General features: G+C 41.0%; 1 protein-coding gene across 9 annotated transcripts in view; it reads right to left on the reverse strand.

Moving 5' to 3' along the window:
* SGCD (sarcoglycan delta) overlaps window positions 1-24,558 on the reverse strand; it is a 314,769-nt gene that overhangs the window by 74,353 nt on the left and 215,858 nt on the right. For all 9 annotated transcript variants that reach the window (XM_088173550.1, XM_088173554.1, XM_014875970.2 and 6 more), the window contains one exon: window positions 2,144-2,245. In XM_088173550.1, the coding sequence (XP_088029676.1) occupies window positions 2,144-2,245 (102 nt within the window). The remainder of the gene's footprint in view (window positions 1-2,143; window positions 2,246-24,558) is intronic.

Below are 24,558 nucleotides of genomic sequence, written 5' to 3' on the forward strand. Positions count from 1 at the left end.
CAGCAGCAATGCTCCTTCACCCACTACACAGAACAATACTGAAGTTAAATTTCTTGAATTTATTTAAAAAAATAATTAATTCTTCTATAAATAACCGGCATCTAAAAGTCTTTGGAGTTTATATGAAACCATTATTTATTACAGTACACATCTCTTAGGTTGTTTAATTAAACATATGAAAAATTGTATATGTCAGACTATTTCTGGGATGCTCTTTACTATGTTATTTGTCATATTTGTTTCTGTTACTCTTCACATATTTAAAGCTGCATTATGCACTTCTGAAAACCCAAAGATCACACTAGAATTAGTATGGATGTTCATCTGTTACTGAGCACTGAATCTGGCACTTTATTTTAACAATATTCATCAGGTTCAGGAACTGCCACCACGCTTCCCTCCAAGACAACACTGGGTCACACTACTGTTCTTTAAAAAGATCGTGTGGTGATTATTTAACAATATTTAAAAATATTCTGTAACTATAGACCTTCGATTGACTTCAGTTCTTTCATTTGTTTTCAAGTGGCCAATTTCACACACAGAGCAAGAAAGCAGAAGTTGTCTGAATGCACTAAAATCTCTGCTGTTTCCCCCAGCCCAAAAATAATTCCAGGGTTACCACAAGCAACCCCAAAGCCAGCACAGGCTATTCCAGTTTATTCCAGAAGTCAGAGGGACAATGTGCACGGTTTGTGTAACCATGTGGTTAACACAGTTTCCAGGACTCATTTACTGAAGGCAGCAGGGATGCTCCAGCTCCCCAGACTGCAGATCAGAGCTGCTGGCTGGCAGCTACATCTTCCTCCAGCTAACAGCAAAAACAATCCTGGATGGGGGATAAAGCAAGGAGCACACACAGGCCTCACACTTCTTGTTCCTTGCATTCAGTAATCTGTCAATGGTGTGGAAATTACTTTCACAGCCTCAGGAAAGGGACACCTTTTGCACCCCCTGACGTATTAAAATGTAGATCAATATGATAATATGGAAACAGTAAACTCCCCAGTAGCAAGAAGTAGTTCTCACTTCTCTTGGCAATCAAATATTATTTCCATCAATGTAACTAGAGAAAAAGAAATGTAGGTAGTGATTTGTCAGTCTATTTATCAAACCAACTGCTGCACCTGGTTCCCACATATTTTATATTAAAAGGTGAATGACATGTAAGGTTTTACAGGTTCCGTTTTAATTCAGGGCTGAAAGTATTTATAGATATGAAGGTTTTCTTATTAAGTTTTCTTCCTGAATGATTATGCTTGTTCAAATAAATTCCCAGCCATCTTACAGAGGTTACAACCTTCAAGAATTAAATGGGCTCTCGTATTGGCTGTTTTGCTCATTATTCTCCAAGCTCCAATTTCTACAAGAGCATTGAAATGCTAAGATAAAAGGATGTTAAGTTTATTTAATTAGCTATCTGCCATTGTTATCCAAAGGGAAAGTTGGTATCTGACTCAAATTAACACTTTAGATCAGGAAACAAGACAGATGATACCTTCTGACACGGATCCTGGAAACTCTGCAGTTGTTTCAGTTATTTGAAAGCTGTTCAGGACATGCAGGATTGCATTAGAAAGACCAAAAGTCACCAACAGCCAACGAAGTGCTGCTATAAAAATGTTATTTCAATCACATTTGGGTTCTTTCTCATTTCCAGTAGTTAACATTCTTGCCACTTTTGTCAAGCAGTCACTCTTAGCAGCATTGAATTTTAACTACACAAAATTTTAAACCAACATGAAGTAAGATTGAGCACATAATATGGGTTCACTGTGCTAATGAACAACAGATCAGGCCCTTGTGCCAAGGCACCACCTCTGCTATGCAGAAAAGCTGTAAGGGGTTAAAAGTGAGCTGGATTTCAGAACTCCCAGCCATCCCTCTGCCTCAGCAATAACAGGTCCTCCAGCTGAGGATTTTAACTGTGGCTTACACATACCAGAGCCATGGGTATCAACTTTGGATCTGCCCAGAGGATGCAGTGTCTGCATGAAGTCCTCAAAGCCTCCTCAACTGCATCTATATGGAGAGGCCAATGGCCAAAGCAATTTATCCAGCAACCACATCACCCTGCCATGTCACCATGGTTTCTTTTTGTCAGGGCTACAGAAACAAGCTTATTCCTGTCCTAAAAACTTACTGGTCTTGATCGGATTTCTTTGGCGTAGAGAGGTTTCAAGAATTCTGAATCTCCTTCAAGTTTCAGACCCTTTTCCGTGATCCTCAGGTTCCCCATTCCATCCTGAAAGACAGGCAAAAAGAAACAACCCTATTAGTTACAATTACTAAATTCACCAGGCTGCCAATAGCTGATTTTTTTCCATTGAAGATAACATGTATAGCACTGGGAGGCACTAGAGAATGCAATTATTTGTGTCATCCTTGTAGCTCAGTCTCTGTGAAAAAAAAATTTCTATTCAGAAGTATCTGCAATGCCCCCCAGTAAACCATTTACACAGATGAAAGATGTTCCTTTAAGCTAAGTCATTCTCTACTCACAGAGAGGCAGTGATGCTCTGTGTTAACAGGAAACTATTCACTGTGCTATTCACTGCTGCCTGTATAATATAATAATATACCTGCTCATTCATAGCAAATCCCTGTAAAGAATGTGTGATTAGTATCTGTACAGATATTACACTCACACAGAGGAGAACTGTACTAAACTGTATCTCACCTGTGACACATGAAATTTCTAACATAATATAAGATGAGGGATTTGGCTTCATTTAGGCTATAATTGCTTAGAAAGGGTGTGTAAGAAACACTGTAGGTAGGGAATTGCACAGGTATGTCTATAATCAAAACCACATCAAATGTAAGGTATGATTCCCAAGATTCAGGGTGATTCTCAAAGTTTGTAAGGATTGAGGTAAACTGTTTTTTTCTGAGGAAAAGATGGTTTGAGGAATACTTTTTAGCACAAACTGACTGAAATCACCAGGATTGGAGAGTAACACCTCCATGCCTTACTCACAGCTGCTTTGGGGATTTTATAGGAAAGGGGAATGCACTTGGGTAGAAGGCATAAAAAGATCAAGAGGAGACCAGGAAAATCCAAGAAAACCATGTGTGTTTGGATATACATTTGCATGCTTTCCAATCCAGATGCAAAAATGAAACCCCATGTGTCTGCTTCCTCTTCCTCCCACTGCGAGAGCACATCCAGCCCCAGATGAGGAATCCGTGTCTCTCCAAGAGAGTGGAGATCTAAGAGATTTCCAGAACAGAAAGTTCTGTTTTCCAGTACAGAACAGACAGATTTCCATGAACTGCTGCCAAAAGGCCTGAATTTGGAGGGATGAAAATCAGGGACATCGCACGGCTCAGCAGCAACACTGGGCACCTGCCAGAGATTCTCCCGTTCCAAAAAGTGCCATTCCCAGGTAGTTCCCTGCCAAGTTAAGATTGTTCTTGCCAGATCCTGGTGTCTTATGAACAAAGGTGATGCTGGCTGATGAAGTGACTGCTGTCATCCCATTTTGAACTGAAGGCTATAAGCAAATTTGAGGGACAGATGCTGGAAATGCTACTGGGCCATAAAATGCCACTCCCCACATTTTTTGGCCCTAGGTATAAAATATTGGCCTATGAATTCTGGGTTGGTGGTGGCACAGAAGGGGTTCATTTAGCTCAAGCAAAAGTGTGGAGGAAAATGAGTGAAATATGATTATGCACCAAAAAGCCCAGATTAAATTTTGATAGCAGTGTGCTTTGCGATTTGAGCGAGCAGGAATTATTGCAGCTATCTGCAGACCCTCACACGTTTTGGGCTGCTAAAAAAATATCTCTACAGTTTTTTTTTCCCCAAAATAGATTATCTCAGGAAGGTTACAAGCCCTGAGGGCTTTCACATAGCAGTGTCTTCTTTGGTTTTATTAAGAGAAGTTGCAGGTCAGGCAAGCTGCTCTGTGCCCCAGCCAGCTGCAAGGACCATCTCCATGCAGTGCTGAGCCCTCCAGGGTTTGCTCCTCAGTGAACTGGGGCAATACTTTTCCAGTAACATGGACCTAGGGATAAAAAGGGACTTGTCAATCCACCACTGAGGTTGTGGCAAACCAGCAATTTCAATGACTCACAACTCTGTTCAGTTGTAATGACACAGATCCAGAGTCCCACACTGCTCTTCTCTTGTGTGTTTCTCCTTCTCTCCTTCATCCTCTGTCTCCCAAGTGCAGTCCAAAGGATTTTTACATATAAAAAATGTACATAAGGAAAGTTTATCTGACAGCCAGCAGGTTCTACACATCCCCAAAGAGGTATCAGGCCTATGGGACAATGTACTACAACCAAAACATCAAGGACACATTTGATTAATCGAAGCTGCTGCATCCTCTTACAAACCCACTGGAATGGAGAGGAAGAGGCATTTCCCCATGATTTTTTCTCAATCTTTGGTCCTTCTCAACCTCCACCCCCCACTCACCCTTCCCTCCTCCTGCATCTGTCAGAAGCAATAAAAGCTGTGCCCACCACACATCCTCTCTTGACTTCCTGGTGTTCAGGAGTGGATCAATGCTTAGCTCTGACTTAGCACGATTAACTCTCCACTGCTCATGTTTCTCATGATTAAAGCTGACAATTTTTTGTGACAACACTCTGGGTCAGCAGGTGAAAAAACAAGCAAAAGTTGTACCCTGAGTTTAACAAGTATCTTGGCCTCTTACCATACAATCACTATAAAATGATATTCCTCTATTATTTCCCATTAGAAAAAAAATATAATAAACTCACAGGATTATACAGAGGTCCCAAGATACAGATACATTAGGGAGAAATCCTTGTTGGAAAGACTACTTCACATGTTGTTTTGGATAAAGTATCTTCATCCTCCCTAAATTATGTGGTTTAATAACAAATAAATGTCATATTCTGCTACAGAGAATAGATATGAAAGTTCCTATGAAATTTCATGGACTGTGACCTATAAAATGTAGCAGAAAACTGCCTAGAGTGACAAAGACTAAGATGTTTTATTAAATATTTCATCTGTGATTGGTATATATCCTTATCTTCCACTCTTCTGCTTGTGAATAAGGAGAAGTATTGATTATTTCATACTCTGCCATCTGAAAATCATTGTTTCTCTCCTTTTTATTAATAGACTCCTCAGCAGAGTGAATAACTTTATAGTGCAGGCACAAGCCAAGTTTGTGGGAGCTCCCAGGAGGCAAGCTCCAAACAGGAGGCACAAGAGTTGGGAACCTTCCATCACCACCTGCTTTGAATTCTTCTTCTTTTTGGGAAGGCATGGTAAAAAGATTCCCATCAATTACATCATTTATGCCCTCTCTCTTTTTATGCAGTGCCTTGTACTGGACAGGCATAAAAATTTATGTGCTATTGCTGACTGCTCTGTGTTGAAAGAGGATAGCAATCCTGAATAACATAAATGTCATTTTGGTGATGCTGAATGAGAAAGGAATTTTGGATTTTAGTAGTTTGAGAAACATCTCGTTTTTTTACAGCCAATTATGAATGTTGGTATTACTGTTAGGGGAAGAGCTCAGCATTGATGGTGTCTGATCACCAAAGCTCCTCTCTGCCTTTTGGTTGGCAATGTGGCCACACATGTGGCTAAAGCCCAGCTTGTGTTTGTTTTACTTTTTAGCAATTTGGGTTACTTTAATTTTTCTTTTAATTGCAAGGCTGGTAGCAGGAAGATCCAGCTAACAGAATAAGAAAGAAAACAGCCACCCTAACTAGAGCAATTTAACTGCTGTGGTAAAACTGAGAGTAGGCTTAGATTAGATATTAGGAAGAAATTCTTTACTGAGGCCCTGGCACAGGGTGCCCAGAGAAGCTGTGGCTGCCCCATCCCTGAAAGTGTCCAAGGCCAGGCTGGATGGGGCTTGGAGAATCCTGGGATAGTGGAAGGTGTCCCTGCCCATGGCAGGGGGTGGAACCAGATGGTCTTTAAGGCTGCTCCCAAACCAAACTTTTCTATAATTCTACAATAAATACCCAGGATTGGCTGCACTGGTCTGGATTGATTCTTCACAGGGACAGGGAGAATTTTCAGTGCTGTCTTATTCATGGGCAGCTTTATTAGACCAGGCTCACGCTGCAGCTTGACCTACTCAAGAACCAAGGTGATGCTGACACACATTCCTGTGCCCCTTGGTGCCAGGATCCTTTGCCCCTTACAAACACAAAATACAGCCTCAAACTCTTCTCTGCTTCCTCTGTTCTCCTGGAATTGCTGAACAAATTTCCTATTTATTGAGGTCTTTCTAAGGATTTTAAGGACGCTGGTGATGGGTGACAGATTGCTCCAGCTGTCTGCTGGCCACCACCAGCTCCAGTGGGTGTTTTCCCTGCACCTCCATCTCTTTCCAGTTTTCAGGGGGACAATGGTTGGCAAGGTTTGTCTCTGCACAGCAGGTAAGCATTTATTTTTTTTTGCTAGGAATAAACTGAAGTTATGTTCAGCAATGTCCTGTGGGAGAGAATTATCTTTGGAGGCTGCTTGTGTCAGATGGCTGAAACACCCGATTATCGTTGCTTGTATTATTGATTGCTGTGCTCTGCATTGCTTCCAGATATGTGCAAGTTATTACACAGCTCAATACATCCAAAGTTAGGAAAAAAAACCCTCAGCAAAGGCAAGTGACCTCATTTTTTTTTCCCCTCCTGGGAAGATATCTGTGCTGTCCTTTTCTCTCTGACTTGACATTAAATGTTTCCAAATTCCAGGTACAGAACACATCATTGCCAGTTCTCCACAGCCTCAAACTTTACTTTTTGTATCTAATTGCATCTTCCCTCCCTCCTTCTCCTCATTTTCTTCAGCTAATTCGTCATCTTAATAAGGATCTCAGTATCCAGCTGTGTATCAGCAGCAATATTTTCCTATGGAAGCCACCTACCAGCAGCACCAGTCCTATAAAGGTAAATCTGGTTACACAGCTTGGTCCAGAGCAGCACAGGTACAGAGATAATGTGTGAAAACTTCTTCCTCTGGCATAAACCTTGCTTTGAGACCTCAAGTTTGTGTGGACAGCAGAGAAAACCAAGGCAGTGCAGCATTCCACAGCAATGATATCCCTGTGTGCACAGATCCAGGATTATGCTGTGAATTGCACTGTGAGATCTCATGTCCATCACTGCCATCATCTCCCTCTTCCTCTGCTTCTTGAGCTCACATGTCCCTGTCTGATGCCTTACTGGTAGCATTTGCCTCTAAAGGTGATAGGCACAGGGCAGGAAAAACTGCTGAGACTTCAGGGGCTGAAGGAAGGTGACCCCAAGTGCCTTGGATCACTGTGGGACACAATCTATCCTTGTCCAGGGAAGGAGGGAGACACTGGTGAAACACAGCTAAAACTCTGCAGCTATGGGGTGCAATAAAACATTCTAAATGTAGCAAGAACAGCAATCAGCTAACTCACTGCTCCCTGCAGAAGGCTCCATCCACAACCTTGTGACACCTGTGAGGAGACACCTCTAAATAATCTCTGGTGCTGCAGCCACTCACAGGAGACATGGATTTGAATGGACACAGACCAGCTGGAAAAAGGCCTCTGCAAGCTGATGTCGAAGTTGTACGAGCTCTGTAGGCATTTTAAGTTCCGTCCACAGGTATGAAGTTATTTGTGACAGCTACAGGAAAGTCAGGTAGTTTCTAGCTTGTGAAGGAATTTTGTGCAGAGGAACCTGCCTGCAGACAATGATTTTAATGTAAAATTCAGCCCAAACAAAGCCCTTGCAAAGCTCAGAACCCTTCCTTTCCAATGGTAACCCCTGGTTTTGTGAGTTCCTCTGCATGACTGCAGAAACAGAGGCAGAAAACGAGAAGAGAGGATACAATGAGAAGAGCACAAGAACTGAGAGGACATTCCAGCCACAGCAACGAGATTTGATGCAGAATATCTTGGCTTCATTCCCATCAGGCTCACATGATTAGGGATGATTTCCATGTGCATATTCCCATAGCACCCTTCTCCTCTGTCTGTTCCTTCCACACTGTCCAGGTGCTCCCTAAACACCATTTATGACAAAAGATACTCAGAGAGCCTCATGAAGCTCACGCGGAAGGGAAAAGACACTGATAAATTTGTTGTAGTGGAAGTTAAGGAGAAAAGTCTTAATGAGCAGGAAGAACAGGCTCAAATGTGGTTTTCCAATTACTGTTTCAAGTAAGTTACAACCAACCAAAGCAACTAAATCTCACCCGTTGAAACAATTCCGAACTAGTGTAGGAACAATTTCTCAACAAATCCTTCAGCCAGAGCTTGAAGAAAGCTCAGCTCTGGATTTACTGCACAGTGCTGGAATTACTCTAGGCAGGGGGTATTTCTTCCCAAAGCAAAGTGCTAGTGAGTTTATTCAACGTATGGTCAGGTGTGGCACCACAAAACCAGGATTTCAATGAATTAAGCCACCCCATCTGAGAGTACATTATGCAAGGAAAAAGATTAGCAGAGCTTCTGGGGAAATGATTATGAATCCCAGCATTGTTACTACAACTCAACCATCGTATGCAGAATTCCCCTCTAGGGTAATAATTTCCCTTTCCACTGGTACAGCAGGGAAGAGATGGAAACTTGGCTTTCACTGCTCCAACTCCTCATAATAGAGCACTTTGGCACTGCAGAATTATAAAATGAGCCATTCTCTCTTGAGCACTTTTCTGGTTTTTTTCCTCCAACACAAATAGTAAGGTTTCACATCTTACCATCAACATATATTCCAAATATGTCCCTGGAATTCTCCATCTTTTTTAGTCCAGCTCATTACCATAATTATGCTAACTAAAAGGGAAAAGTCCCATCCTGCAGAAATTTGTGCTCACTCAGAAGTGGGAAAAAAAGATTTTTATACTCGTAGGAACAAGAAGTCTTCTACCGCAGTGATTTAATGATAAAATAAGCACAGAAACTCCCTAATGAGAGGGTGCAGAAAGAGTTCTTATAAATTATGGCCTAATGCTCCTTAACTATGATAATCTGTCAATCACCAAATGAAGGATAGAACAAATACTTCTTTTTTCAGACTATAAAGTTCTTGGACACAAAGCCTTCTGTGGCATTGCTGCTCCAAGTTACACCAAGGCTGATTGGGCTCACTCATCTTTATAGTGCTGGAAGAAGTTTCCAGGGTGAAGAAGGAATTTTTTTTTTCCTTTATCTTAGTGGATCTTTTGTGTTCTGCCCTTACACTCTGAAGTAAGATTTTTCTGACTAATACAGCATTTAGCAGCTCCTCCTCCCAGCAATGAAGCTGCAGATGAAGGTCTGGCAGCATGAGGAGAGAAGCAGCAGCTCTCCTGTGGCGTGTCTGAAGGTGAGCTCTCAGAAATGGGGCCAATTATTGGGTCATTTTTGCCTGATGTGAACATGCCAAAACAACTCAGGGGCATTAATCAGAGCATAACACCAGGTCTGGGCAGGGAAACAAGGCCCATGCAAACACTCTGTGGTTTCAATCCCATCCAAAACTCACACCAACACCCAGCAGAGCTCAAAGCACAGGTGAAGAGACCCAGCAGGGCTGTGAGCACTCTCACAAGTCCCATCCCTAAGGACATCTGATGCTCCCATCCCAGCAGATGGATTTCCAGGCTGGAGCTGCACTGCCCTTCCCAAACCCCACACCTGTGTGACAAACTCCCAGCCAAGGCGACCCCAGCCTCCAAAGGGGGGTCATCATGAGGTGAATGTGGATTTTCAGTCACTTCATTCACTCCGCTGTTACCTCCTCTGTTTCCAAAAGCCAGGAGAAAGCAGGGTGGGCAGGGAGGAATATTTTCAATGCACCTCAATTAATCACTTCTGATCCCCCACTCAGCCAGTCTCAGGCATTTAACTGATGAGTCTGCATTGAAGATAATCACCCCATGCTACCTCTGGAGTCAGGGGAGAGAAAATGGCAAAAAGATCCCTCTAGAACCCAAATCACTCCCTGGAAGTGCTTCTTTACCCACTGCTGTGGGTGAAGTCACCCTCTAAGGTGACTTAGGCATTTTTCTGGCTGCCTTTAGATTGCTGCAATAAACCTGGAGCTCAGTGCAAGGTGCACTAAAAGTGCAACAGGATTCAAAAAGAAAATAAACAGGTTGCCAGTCAAACCAATAAACAGATAATTAGAGTACATTTAAAAATGTGATTGCAACTATATCCACATAGAGTGACTTCAGGGATTATCTTAATGACTTTTTTTAATCAAGACTCACGCTTTGAATATGAGATGGGTGATAGAGCACGTTCAATTTATTTACAGAGGCAGGTAAAGGAAATTTCCTTTAAAATCAAATTCTCTTTTTAAAGAGGAACCCATAGTCCCATGGTTAAGAAACTGCCCACATGGCCAAAGCAGCACCACTGGATTTTTATAGCTGTATTTGTCACAAAAAATGTATTATTTTGCTCTTTCATTATCAGAATATACAGAAAAAGAATTTAAACTGTCTTCCAGACTTATCTGCTGCGTGTTTATGACTTTTTTTTAGCAAGAGAGGCTCTGGGGATGGCAAAGAAATGAGAGAACTGAAAGTGCTGCTCCCAGAGAGGCTGAAATAAGGACATTGCTTCTATTGCTTTTTGAACAATTGCCAGTAAATAATTATTCATAGAGGAAATATATGAGTATGTTTAGGGCCCCTCACCACCATGAATGGTGGGCAGAGAATGAGATCTGATCCGTGGAGTGCAGATATTGATTTCAAATTGCTCCATCAGTTTATACCCACCTGGTACCTGGCTCTGGAGCAGCAGGAGGAAATCACTGATGGAAATAATGGTTTGGGTTGGAAGGGATCCTAAAGCAGGCTCACCTCAAAGAGGAAACTGAGGCACGAAGTCAGGTATCCCCAACAGTCACACAAGGAAACAGTGCCAAGGGAAGCACTACCAAGGTTTGTCTCTCACACCCTGTTGTGTGACAGTGCTGCAGCTGAAAAACTATAAATATCCAGCTCGTGAGAAACAACAGGTTAATTTTAGCAACTTTCAAATGCCAGTAATTCAGACTCCAGCGACTCTCTCATCTCCCTGCAGTTTGCATCCCTCTGCCTCCTTGCCAGAAGGTGCATTATGCTTAATGCCCCTTGTCTTCTTCACAGCTTTCTAATGCACATTCAGAAGTGTTTACTAAACTAAAATCAATGATGATTAAATAGCAAGGGAACTAGGAACTTGCTGGCCATCAACCCAAATCCAGAAGCCTCCTGCAAGACAGCACATCCTGAGGTAAAATCCAAAATTATCATCATGCTAGATTATATATTTGCAAAGCAACAGTGAGATAATTTTCCCACTGTTTACTTTCTGAGGAAAATAAAGGCAATAAGGCTTTTTTTATTTTATCCAGAACTCATGCGTGGGGTGCTTTTAATTTCAAATTATTTATTGAGTGGGTGCTTACTGAGTCATAGGGGACTTTTGCCAGATGCCAAGAGATTCTCTTGGAATTCAGGAGTACAATATTATGAGTGTGACAGTCAGGTGGTTACCTGAAATAGCCAAAAATCTCATGCAAAAATATACAGCTGGCATCAGCAAGTGACAACAGACCAAGAGACAGCAGCTTTTTAAAATACTTTTTTTAAACAGAGAGTCTTAAAGCCACAGGGAATTGATTGCTCTCACTGTACTTTGGCCTTCAGAGAACACAGCTCTGTGTGCCCCTCCATTGCAGAAATATATCTTCTTTGGGGATATTAGCATTTCTTCCTTATTGTGCTCTTTTTTGAAACATGACACCAGCAGAAACAAATGCAGTGACTCACAATCTGCACAGTTATTAATTTATCCACTGCACGCAACCTCACCTCAGCTTTAAAAATCTTTTTCAGCAGCACCAAGATTATTTAAATCACAAAATCTTTGGAAATAAATACTAATTGTCTCAGATCTGGATTTCCTTTGTCGTGAAAACCCTTTGAGCATTCCTGCAGGCCAAATGCTGCTCCTGGGCACAGCGTAGCAGCAACACCCTCGTGAGTCAGAAGTGATGTTCCCTCCCCTCCAGCCTGGCAGAATGAGCAAGGGTGAGCAAAGCTCGTGATGCCAGCAATTTAAACACGTTATATTCTCCAGTGGGTGCCTGCAAGCTTTGGCAGAAGCCCCTGGTTATGCTCCCTGGGACCTCTGCAAAGAAAATAAACAAAGCAGCCCAGGAGGAGGACGCAGCCCTTGCAGGGAGCAGCTGCCCAGTCCCACAGGGCAGCCCCAGTGCTTGGCATGCTTGAAGGCAGAGAGATGGGAGACAGCATCAGGCTAAGTTAAAAAATGTTCAATTAACATTGAAATAATTAACCTGGTGAAATGTTTTTGGTCAGGCAGTGCTGGGAGGTCACTGTGATGCTCCTCCACACAGTTCTCTGCTGGCAGAGTGGGGCTGGCTCAGAGGCAGCAAGAGGTGACAGCTCTGCATCACGTTCCAGTCAGGGCTCTGAGGGTAACCTAGACTTCTCTTACAGCTTTTTGGCTGTTCTGGCAGCCTGTGCTTGTTACTGCCTGGATAAGATATTTCTTTCCCAAAAAAAAAAGGACCTCTGGGGGATAATGACACATCATCACCAACCTCTGTACTTGGTTAGGGACCAAAACTGCTGGAGAAAGAACTTGAACAAAAAGCACAGAGCCAAACACGCTGAGGCTAATGCTTGTAATTCCCTTTGGCTGTGCCTTGGTGAGGATCCAGACCTTGCCTTCAGTGTGCCTGAAGCCACGAGATTTGGGTCCCTCTGTGCACACCTGCAGCTCTGCCCAGGACACGGCTGTGACAGCGGGGCTGCAGCTCTGCGCCTCTGTCACCTCCTCCCCTTCCCATCCACCTGAATCCTCAACAACATTTTTCTCTCTTGTTTTGGCTTTCCTCGCTGACCTACTTGACAACGTTAGTGAATTTAATCTCAAAACACTCAGGGATAGAGGGCAAAAAATATTTTTCCCAGGCTGCCGATAAAGAACGGAGTTTGAAGGAGCTTAAATGGCTCAATGGGACATTTTGGTGACCAGAGGAAATTTAGAACCCTATGATAAATTTGGGATATTAATGTAAGAATAAAGTTGAACTGCTGGAAGCAATATCTTATTGACAAAAGTGCTAGAAAGCTGCAAAGGTAATAAATGAGGAATTGAGATGGATTACTGGGGATATGCTTTTGAATGTATTACTCAATGCCAGCTGCTGGATCCTTTGTAAAGCCCTTACATGCTGGGGTAAAATACTGCACCTATAAATATCTTTCCTGAATGGGACTATTAATTAGAGTAACTGTGCTAAATGTGGTCAGTGACTTGTTATCAAGGCAGAAGTACTAGTGCAAATGTTAATTATTCTAATTGGTTCTTTCCAATCTGTCTCTGTTGACACTGTACAAAATGTAGAGTTCATAGCTATGGCTATGGCTACATATCATGGCTCTTTTCTCACTCAAGGTTAATTAAAAAAAATACAATTTCTTCCTTTCAGTTATTGGTAGTGTCTTAAAGATGTAAGCAATCTTGGCAACTAGTGCAACACACTGCATATCTCTAGGAAATCCTCTAAAAATATCTAAAATGGGGAATAAATATCTAATTTTAAAATGGGACCAGCTCAGCAGAATGCATTCCTATGGGATGCTTTCTACTTTATCAAACAATTTCTAAATTATGAAATGCCTGAAAAAATATTCTTACTTTAGTTAGTATTCTAAGTTGCTGTAAGCTATAGGAGACATTCCTGAAAAAACAATGTTTATTCATCTAATGCTCAGAGATTACGTCATGATGTTTATTCCCAACATTTGTTACCAAATACAAGCAGCAAATGCTGTGGGTCAAAATGTCACACGACTTTGTCAGAAGTCCTAGAATTTCTTAAAATTAAAGACATTGCCTAAATACAGGGTATTTCTATAAAATTAAAATCTTATTTAAGTATTTCCGCATGGTCAACAACATCCTTTCCAAAATAAAAGATTTAAAAAAAAAGAAAAAAAAAACACTGTTCTTACAAAGTGGTAGTGGAAGTCTTTGTAACTTGAAAGACTTTTTTTAAGAATAAGCTTGAAAAGATCTGTTTTGGAACTGAAAACCCTCTGTACATAACTTAGGGATAGTTTGAGTTATTTTGGGCAGAATTTTAATTTTTGTGAGACGATGAAAGAACCAAAGGAATATCTCCAAAGGCAGACTACCGAAGGAAAACAAACATTAAAACACTAATTATATAGACACGGAATATTTCTACTACTCAAAAAAATAAACAGAAAGAAAATTGGGATTCAGCTGCAACTCATTAACAACCTGTACTTTCAAAGCTTATTGATGTGTCTAGGGCAAATATTTCATAGAAATATTGAAATTTACAGTGAGGCTATGCAAAGCCAAAAAAATAATCCCCGACTCAAATCTTTCCTCATTCAGCATTTCTCTGATCTAAATATTTTTTGTTTCAGCTTGTTCAACTCTTCCATATCCACTAAGAAATTCTGCAGTGTGTTTGTTAAAGTCCTGCTAAAGTGTTTAAAGTGTTTTGTTTTTTTTTTTTTTAAACTTTCATCCTCCTCTATCATAACCATAAGGGAAGAAAATCTTATGTAATTTAAGATAATAATAGCTTCACTTGTTAAATATCAGACTAAGTATTTCTGGAAAAGCGTTGGAAAGTAACATCAGTAAATAGAGAAAATAGCAGGGTATAAAATTCTCATTAGTAATTAATTTGTCTCTTTCAAGACAGCTCCCTGAATGATGTGCAGGTAGCTGAAATGAAACACATTAATTGTGTTAATTTATCGCAGAATTTAATTCAGAACCTTTGCCTTTTTGTTTTTTAAACAGGTTAAAGTCCCAAAGAGAACCCAAGGTCACCTTAAACAAAACTTTGCCACCTCTAAACCACTTTGTTTACTGTGACATGAAAAAAGATTCTGCTAAGAGGTTTTTTTTTTTCCCACACCATAGTTTGTGGATCAAGAGGAGCCAAGCCCAAACTTCTGGACTTTTGGATGGATCCTCCCAGCTGGACCTTGGCAGGGCAGCTCTGCAGAGGTGTGGAATGGAGAGATGGTTCTCTCAGGAGCCTCCCCACGGCCACACAGGGCTCTCAGGCTCTCCACGAGGAATTTGGACACATCCCAAGGGCTTGGCCAGCTGGAACTGCCCAGTGCTGCTCCCAGTCCAACGTGGCACACACCTGGCCCTGCCCAGTGCCCCCCAGACACCCCCAGGGTGCAGGGGCTGGTGGAGGACAATAATACAATTCTGGTTTTTGGTGTCCCCTGTTAAGTGGGAAATGGGCAGAGGTGACACTGCTGGCTCTGAACTCAGCACTGCAAACTCCATCGTGCCACGCTCTGCTGAGATCTGGGTAAGTGACCTCGTGGCTCCCCACATAAAACTGCACTGCACAGCACCACAAATTTACCCACAGCAGCTGTTTCATTTCCTGCAGGTCCCTTGTCATCGTTTCATCACCTGCTGGCCTTTCCTAAAATGTGGGAAACTACATTTTACTTAAAAAAGGTTATGAAGAGCAAATGCAGCCATCACTGAGGAAACAAGTCCAGCCCGTGGGTGCACCAGACTTGCAGAGGAATCTTGCACAGTTTCTCATTTACACTGGGTGAACTGACCTCCTCTTTGCTACATCATCAGAAATCATTTCTTTGCCTGCATAGTACCTAATTTTTAATGTCTTTCTTCTGTTGGATCTTATGCTGAATTTCTTGTTTGTTGGAGTAAGGCAGAGATTCCTAAATCACTCAAAAATACAGTCTTGTTAACTTTTGGATAATGCAAACAACTTACATATACATTTACTTTTAAAATTTTCCTCTGGCTATTGAATATGTACATTATTAGTGTCTTGTTAAGCTCTCTATAAATCTTTCAGAAAGAGTCACTTAAATCTGTGAGCTCTCCATGTTTTGGCTCTTAGCACTGTTTGGGACTGCGTTCAAATATTTGTGTTCTTCAAGTTCCAAGAAAAATCTTATCTGTCCCTATAATCACCCAAGGAATTTTGCATAAAACAGCCTTTTATTTTCAGAACAAAGAGGAAACATTTGGCAATCAGTTTCTCTTTCCACTGATAGATGCAGACTGGTTCAGTGGTTTGCTGCTGCCTGGACCCAAATCTGGAAAAAGCTGACATGGAAAAGGGGAGCACAGGCATGGCATTGCTGAAAGGGCCTTTCTCCTCCCCACTGCGTGAAATTTTGGTGAAAGACAGTCTCCAATTTCATTCAATTAGCTCTCTAATGCAACATGAATTCCACCTCATAGACTTCAAACTCCTGTTAATTGCTCACGTTGTTTTAAAGACCCACAGTTCACAAAAGCTTGTGCCATGGTTAATAAGGGCAATATCTTTAATTGGTGTAGCCATGAAATATCAGCAGCTGTCCTTGCATTACCTACAGAGTGTCTTTCACTTGGAATGGGAGTAGAGACGAATGTCTATTAATTCAAATTAATTAATGGCCCTATGTGTCCTGGTGTGGACATTCAGTAGCTGCTTGTTCAGCAAAACAAACGGGTGTGTGTTTAATTGTGGTTCATTCCGGGCTGATCCATTAACTGTTGCGTGTCTTCCCAAGAATGCACGTTCATTAACTCTAGTTAATTGCCATTCAATTACCTTGAGTTATAGCATGTCCCCAAACACCAGTGCAGACAGGGCCCCTGGAGAGTTCTCGTACCTCAGCCATTAATTAAGCTGTAGTGTGTACTGTTGGTAACTGATAACTTCATAGCTATGCTTAAACTGTTTCCTATTATGATTTTTTCAAATCCCCTATATGGGGTAATTGGAGTGATAACATTTCTTCCTTGCAATAAAGTACACTTGGTTATTATTATTACTGCACTTGGCCAAAGATGCTCCGTGTTATCATTTTTTTTTATATAATCCATTTATTAAGATGGAAAGAACAGCTTCTATTTGACCTGATTATCTCAGGATGGTACTCTTACGATGAGAGATGTTTTGTAAATTTAGGGGGTTTTATTTCCTTTTCAAATGTTTTTGAGATTTTTTTTGACAGCCTTTTAGTAGAAATTTCAAACCAGTGCGTTACCATTTCACATTTTGATATTGACAGCTTCTGCTAACAGAAAGGCAGCATAGCCAAAGCCTTTCTTTTCACAACCTACAGCAATTCTGATAAACAATAGCAAGGAACAATTGACAAAGACCTCGGACAGTCATCCCAGCAAGAAATGAAACCTTTTTAATAATAAAGCACAGCAGAGAATCAGTAATATGCTGGCATCCCTCTCCAACACTGAAACGTATCAAAGAGAAATAAAGTAATCAATACCTTCAGAATATTTGAAAAGAAAACAGAAGTTAAGGCCTTAGGGTGCAACTTCATAAAAAAAAGAACTAATGTAAATTTTTTTTAAATTTAATATAAACTCCACATTTAAGGTAAGACATAAAGAACTAGTCAGAGCTAAGACCAAAGCTGTAGCAATAAATGTTTTTAAAACTGGCAAATTCCATTGGAATATATTTCTACTCAGCATTTCTTCCTTAAGCTAATGGAGCCCTTCCTGGGCACTTCTATCAGATGAAAAATGAATCATTGAGAACTTTTAAAGTTGTTATAGCCAACAAATCCCCTAAAGCTTGTGCTGTGAGCTGGGGATGGGAGGAGGAATCCCATCCCAGCAGCTCCTCATCCAACATTCACCCCATGAAAATCTCTCTGCCCCAGAGGAGAATTTTATCACATCATCAACAAAGCACAGATATCATAAGCACCCATCCCCTCCTAATATTCTTTAGCCCATGCCAAGAGAGGAGCTTTGCAGATTTTGAAAACTTGTAAAAGTTCTCAACTTCCAAACAAGTGAAACTGGGTTTTGGATATATGTGTGTGAGTGGATGCCCACCCAACTGCTGCCAGAGCAGCTTGCAGCTCTCCCAGTTATGCTCCTTGTCAGTCTGAGGAAAAATAATAAAGTTATGGTTTTGGTGTCCCCTGTTAACCGGGAAATGGGCAGAGGTGACACTACTGGCTCTGAACTCAGCAGAACAATGGTTCCCTGGTGGGCAAGAGGAATAGAAGAGACAGAAGAAAAACAAGTGAAGGATAAATGAAGCATTAAAATAGGCAGGTTTTCTGGGAGTATATTTAAAACAAAACATATATAAAAGTAGCAGCAATTTCTTTGTTTCTGAATCACAGAACCGTAAGATCAGTTGCTCTGATAACAGCCATTAAAGCACGGGAAAATGAACTACCTGCTTCTGCTCAGGGAGTGACAGGGCTCAGAAGGAAAACACAGCTCTTCCCTCCCCTGGACCACACTGCAGAGAAGATGTAGAGAACTGGGGCAGGGCTACAGCAAAGTGGTGAAGACTCTTGGGCAGGAGATGATCCTGGATGCTGCAGAACGGGCTCCAGCCCTGAAAGCCTGCCTCCCTTGCAGGGCATCACTGCCGTGAGCAAACAGAGACGTTTCACAGGGGCTGGAGAAATCCTGACTCCAAGAGCTGGGATGAGCACCAGTCATGAAGGCCATGTTTAATCCCTTAATCCTCTACTTCCAATGCCACTGATTTTAGGACTCCCTTTTGCCACCACAGCTCCTTTCCCCTCTGCTCCTCGCTGGTGCAGTGCTGCAGGCTGTGCTGAGCTGCAGAACATGTGCCTTGCACTACTAAAGCAGCCAAAAAAGCAACAGCAGCTGACAGTGAATCTACACAATTCTGCCATCACTGTCAGTTCTTGCCAATCTCTAATATCAGTGTAAAAGAGGAAAGTTTCCAGCTGTACAAAGCCAATGAGCACCCTCTGTGCTCTGTGACAGCCCCTTGGGAAGCTGGTGCTAAGTGACACCTGTCTCCTGAAAATCTCCAATGTCTCTGATCCCCTAAAACACAAAGGAAACTCCATTTCCCTCTGCCAGAGCCCCGGAGCTGGGCAGTACAGCCTCCCTCAGAGTGCAAAGACCTCTTGGTGCAGTTCTCCCAGGAACAAATTTCCATTCATGTCCCCCAGGTGAGGCAGTGGAATTGTCCCAAAGCCACAGACCCAGCTCCCACATGCCACACACAGGCATGGGGATGAACCTGCAAAGCATCGGGTGCCTTTAGCTAAAACTCAAGCAATTAGTTAATATTCCCTTTCTCAGGATGATTCCTATGAATGTGAACAGAACCACATGCCATGATCCATTCAAAGCATCAATATATTTCACTGTATGAACCAAGAACCCAGTTTGGGTTATCCAGACATGTCTCCAGGACTGCTTTGCCCACATGTGGCAATTACATGGGCTCTGTTAACACCTCACAGTACAGCTGCATCATTTATTCATAAATATTAAAAAAAAAGAATTAAAATTTACATTTCCAAAGTCACGCATGCTGTTGATTTATTTATTCCAAATTAAAATGCTTCATCTTCATCTCCCTTTCCCAAATTCTACTTTCAGCATTTTAATTGTTTCTTCCTTCACTGTTAGATCAGAATCAATCATGATCTTCAGTTACCAGAACTTGCATGTTCGTGAAAATTATGTTAAATTTAGATGCTAATGAAAACTGTTTATGCTGGTTAACCACAGAAATGAAACCTCTATTGCAATCCATAAAAACTGTTAGTTATAACAAGAAACCTTAATTTCTACCTCAATCTCCTTTCTACCATCTGCTCTCCTAGAAGACTAATCCCAGAAACCATGGACAAAACAAACAAACAAACAAATAAACAATTAAAAAGGTAATTGTTAACTTGTCTTCACAGCACAACAGACATTAAAAGAATTAAAACAGTCCCATTAACCATTACACTGAAAATTATGATATAAAGAAAAGTAATCCATGAATGCCAGCACTTTCTAATATTCCTCCTCTCCAAACGTTTTCCCAAACAACCAACCACACATTCTGTATAGAAATAAATTATTGATCCATAACATCCACTGAATACTCTCCATCCTCTTGGAAGGAATAAGATAAAAGACTTCTAGCCATTAAGAGAAATGCAACAGATACAACCTACCACAGCAATAGCTGATAATTATTCTTTCATCTAAAGCACTACACAGTTAATTATATATAATTATTGAAAACATTCATGTTCCAAATAATATTTGCACTGTCCAATCTCTCAGAACTGACTGTGGGAAACACTGAGACTGCCCCCACATCTGCTGTTCCCAGATGTTTTTCTCGTGGATCACCATGTGTCACTGTACAGTCACAGGCACCATCATGTTCTGGGAAATGCTGCATCAATCAGCATCAACGTCCCTGGGTGCTGGGATGGGGAGAGCTAAAGGCAGCAGCCCTGGGATCAAGGACCATATTCAAATTGCACCCAAATTGTCTTATTCTCCAACTATACACTGTCATTCACACTGCTTATCTAAATCCAAAATCTAAATAGAATGTGGGGCTGGAGAAGGTTACAATTGCAACAAGCCTCTAATACAATGTTTTAATTATTTTCTGTGCTACTGCAGCCACCTGATCTCAGAGAATCATCTTTTATTTTTATTGGGTTTAGATGAGATACAATCTGATAAGGTAATTCACTGTATTTTACATCTTAACAGCTCAAAATCTGCATTTCTTGCTTTTTTTTCCTAATGTGCCCCAAAAGGACACTCAGTGCATCTACAGTATGAACAAAACTGTTCAATTTGTGCCTTGCATACTGGTCACAGCCCAAAGCAGACCAAGGAAAATGAGACAAATCCAGCCATGCTACACCTCTGCTACACCAAGTGCCATGAAGGAAGAAGGTAATGAGCTCATTTCAGCAATAATGTGATTGTGTGGCTTGTGCCATCTGGAATGCAGAAGGAACATCTCATTCCCTCCCTGCTTTCCCTTTCTGAGTCCTCAACTCCCTGCTCCCCCCCCACAACACACAGGAATACAGGCAGACAGTTTTGATCCCTGGTGTAAATCCTCTGACACACAGAGACAAAACCATGGATTTGCATCTTAAAAAAAAAATTTAAAAATATTGTACATAAATACATCGTTCTCTTTATAATCTGAACAATTTAGTCAGGAGCTACAGCCTACCTCTTGACTGAGCTAATTCTCCACTTCAGTTATCTTATGCAGCTTCTTTAATGAATACACATTCCTCTGATTAAATTAACATTTTTGTCTACCTAATTAGCCTGAAAAACCTGTGCTGAACCAATCTCAAAGAGACTTCATTACTGCTCATTGGTGCATGTTTGCTACCCATCACTGTCACCTCAACAGGTGAAGGATTAGGAGAACATTAACTCTGGCTTATTTGGTTTTCCACAGCCAATCCAAGCCTTCAATTGACCTGCTAGGACAGTGACAGATGTTTTAATTATGTGGCTTCATTCATTAATGCTCATTTGCCTGGCCAGCCAGGTTTGTGGTTCTGAGGGACAGTTGAAACAAAAAATAATTAAAGTAACCAGCTTAATTACCTTCTTACATTTTATCCTTCAGCTTGTACTGCTCTTGAGTAATGACAAATTGGAAATATAAATAAAACCCAGTTTATCCAGACCAATGAACTGGTAAGGACATCACCAGAAGATGCATCACTGCTTGTCTAGGAACATAAGCACAAGTTGCTTAACAGGCACTTACTGTACATTGGTTAATGAAATCATACCAGAGCTAATGAATATATATAATTGGGTAGGCAGCTGCCACTAAAAAAAGAAAAATGTTAGTGAAACCATCTTGTTAATTTGCTAATTCAGTTTGCAGAGACAATTAGAGAAGGCCCTTGAAGACAATTCAATAGACCCTGCTAATACTGTGACTATTATTGATTATTTGCATGATGGTCTCATGTTGGTTTTTTCCTTACTGGTTTCTCATATAGACAACCCCCACCTGCCTCTAAAATGCTAAATAAATAAAATCAAATAATTTTCAAGATAAATTAAATAAATTTTAAGTACATTGTATTAAAACCCATCTAAAACAGTGACTGACACAATTCAATCTGCTGGGATTGCACTCACCAGTCACCACTTCCAATTCTAGCTAATGCAGAGGTAAAAATGTGTGTAAAATATATCTTTTATTGAATAAATCAAATCTTTGGTGATAATTATTGCAATCTCCACTGCAAATCTGATATAAGGCCTTGGAAAAACCTGTGCAAGTGAGTCCACTATAGAACAATATTTATCACAGATTTCTCCATCTGTTTTACCTTTTTGCTTTGTTCTTTCAGTATCAGAACTTGCATCACTAAATGTCATGCTTCAATGAAAATATCTTTTTCTTCATCCTCTTCTAGAAACCCTTCAAAACATTAGGAAACTTCCATGTTGTTTTGGCATTATATGAAGCCCAACATCTGCATAGGGTGAGAAAGTGCCTCTGAGGATTTTTCTTTAAGACTCATTTGTTTTTTTCAGCATTACCTCAGACTGTTTTTCTCCCCAGTTCCCAGTAGAGAATCAATACAACAAAAACCAGAGGCAGGGAGTTTAGAGCATCGTTTTTCAAGACCACCAGATATCACCCACCTGCAGCAGACAAGAACAACTCCCACCCAACTTACAAAACCTCTGGAGATGGAGAAGCATGATACCATGGTCTTCCCTTACATCATTTATCCTCCTGCCTACTGAAGATCCTAAACTAAAATTCAAGACTTCTGCAGTAAATTTTAGCAGTCTGTAACTTATTTCTAGTAACGATTTTTTTAGAAAGCTCTGGATAAATAATAAATATTGGTATATGCATTTTATCCCAGTCATGGCTTTTTCTTATCTTTTCAAAGAGTTTTTTTTTTCCCACAAAATATCCTGTGGAGACCATTTGGAGTTTGTTTTCATTTTCAGGCTCTGCTGAGCTAAGCATTTGATTCAGAGAAAATAACAGGTTTGAAAGGAAGGCTCTGGGAAACTTAAAACATAACAGACGCTTATTTGCAGACATCTGATTTAAGTGAACTGAAAACCCCAGTCTAAATCCTGAAAACCATAAATGTCAGCCAGCTAGAACAGAATAATAACCACTTATTGATATGGATGCACCTAGCAGATATCAAAGTTCCAGGATCATAATATTCATAAAAGTGTGTTCAGTTTGCTGCTTCCCAGCTCTGGAATTACAATTGGCAATTCCATCCTTCATTTCTCAGTGCTGGGCAGATGGTTCATGGTGAAGGGACCTGTTCACTACCAGCTGGCAGATTTCATCCAGAATCAGGTGTGAACTACTTAGCCTGGGATTAATATCCAAGGAAGCTCATCCAGGACATTCCCAGTGCTGTATAAATGGCCAGCTGTAGGCACCTTGGGGATTTTCAGAAGAACCCACTGAATGCAAGCTGATAACTCTAAATCTCTTAATCTTTGAAATCACAGAATCTGTGAGATCAAAATGAAGTCACCAGCAGAACACTGTGAAATGTCAAAGCAGCCTGGAATGGGGTTTGGCTTTTCTGTGGGTCTATAATGAGGTGAGACTAAACACTAAAATAGCACTGAATTTGCAAAAATCTGCTGAAAATCTGAAAAATTTAAGACCACTTGAAACAAAACACTTGGCACCATAAATCAATCTAAATGCACAGAGTCAAAACTGGCATTTTAAAGACAACTGTGAAATTTCAGCTTCAGGTCAGGCTTATTTCATACTCTCCTCTTTGCCTGGATAAGGAATAAAGACACTCACCCCCCAAATCACTTGGATGGCATTTTGCTCTCAAGTTTGGGAGGAACATTTTGTTCCCTGTGCTCTTGTCCTTTCAATCTCCCATTACACCTTCACAAAACGTGAGTCACCAAAGCATTAGGTGCACCATTTCAGTGAGGTGCTCAGATAAACTCCAGAGCCAAGGAAAATAAAAGCAGCTACCAAAGTGCAATTCACCCTGCCCAAGTCAGATGCCTACTGTGGGATGTGCTCACTGAACTCTATCTTTGGATACCTGAAACTTGGCAAAGGAAATTTCACATCAGCTATGAAATATTCTTTATTCCTTAAGCCAGTGGCCTATCCCAGTGGTGGTAACACCACTTCATTTTCTTTTTGTGCTTCTAATTACTTTTCATTATATCTTCCAACTTGTCTGAGACATATTTTGAGAAATGTTGGCAGTTTGATTCCCCTGTGATTTCTTGAAATCACGGCTAAAAGCCCAATGTGACATTAATATATTTTAATTAAATTCATTACTCCATTAATCCAAAGTGATCTGAGATAGTCTAGAACATTTCTGCAGATCTCAGTGAACATCTTTGAGGTGTGTGAGCTGACAGACATGGAGTTTGCCAGGTGAGGTTGACAGGACACAGAGCTTTTGTTGTGGGCTGCATTTTTTGGTAGCAATACCCCAGAACTGCTGTACAATGCACCACATATAATTTGCTGGGCAACAAAATGTTCTCCAAAGCTTGATGGAAATATATAGCAGCCTCACTGAAATTTTATGCACACCTCTCAAGGAAATATGGATGCTTCACCTCTTAAAATAATCATTAAAAATGGGTACAAACTTTGTTTTTTAAATACTCCCTGACCACTGAGGTAGCATGGGCTGGGCTAGAGTACCAGTGACCATGGCCCCCAAGGGGAGCCCAGGGGGTGGGAGCCCTCTGAGGAACCTGAACGTTCACAAGGTCATGTAAATGTGAA

Source organism: Sturnus vulgaris, chromosome 15 (assembly GCF_052056855.1).
Source record: "Sturnus vulgaris isolate bStuVul1 chromosome 15, bStuVul1.hap1, whole genome shotgun sequence".
Lineage (NCBI taxonomy): Eukaryota > Metazoa > Chordata > Aves > Passeriformes > Sturnidae > Sturnus > Sturnus vulgaris.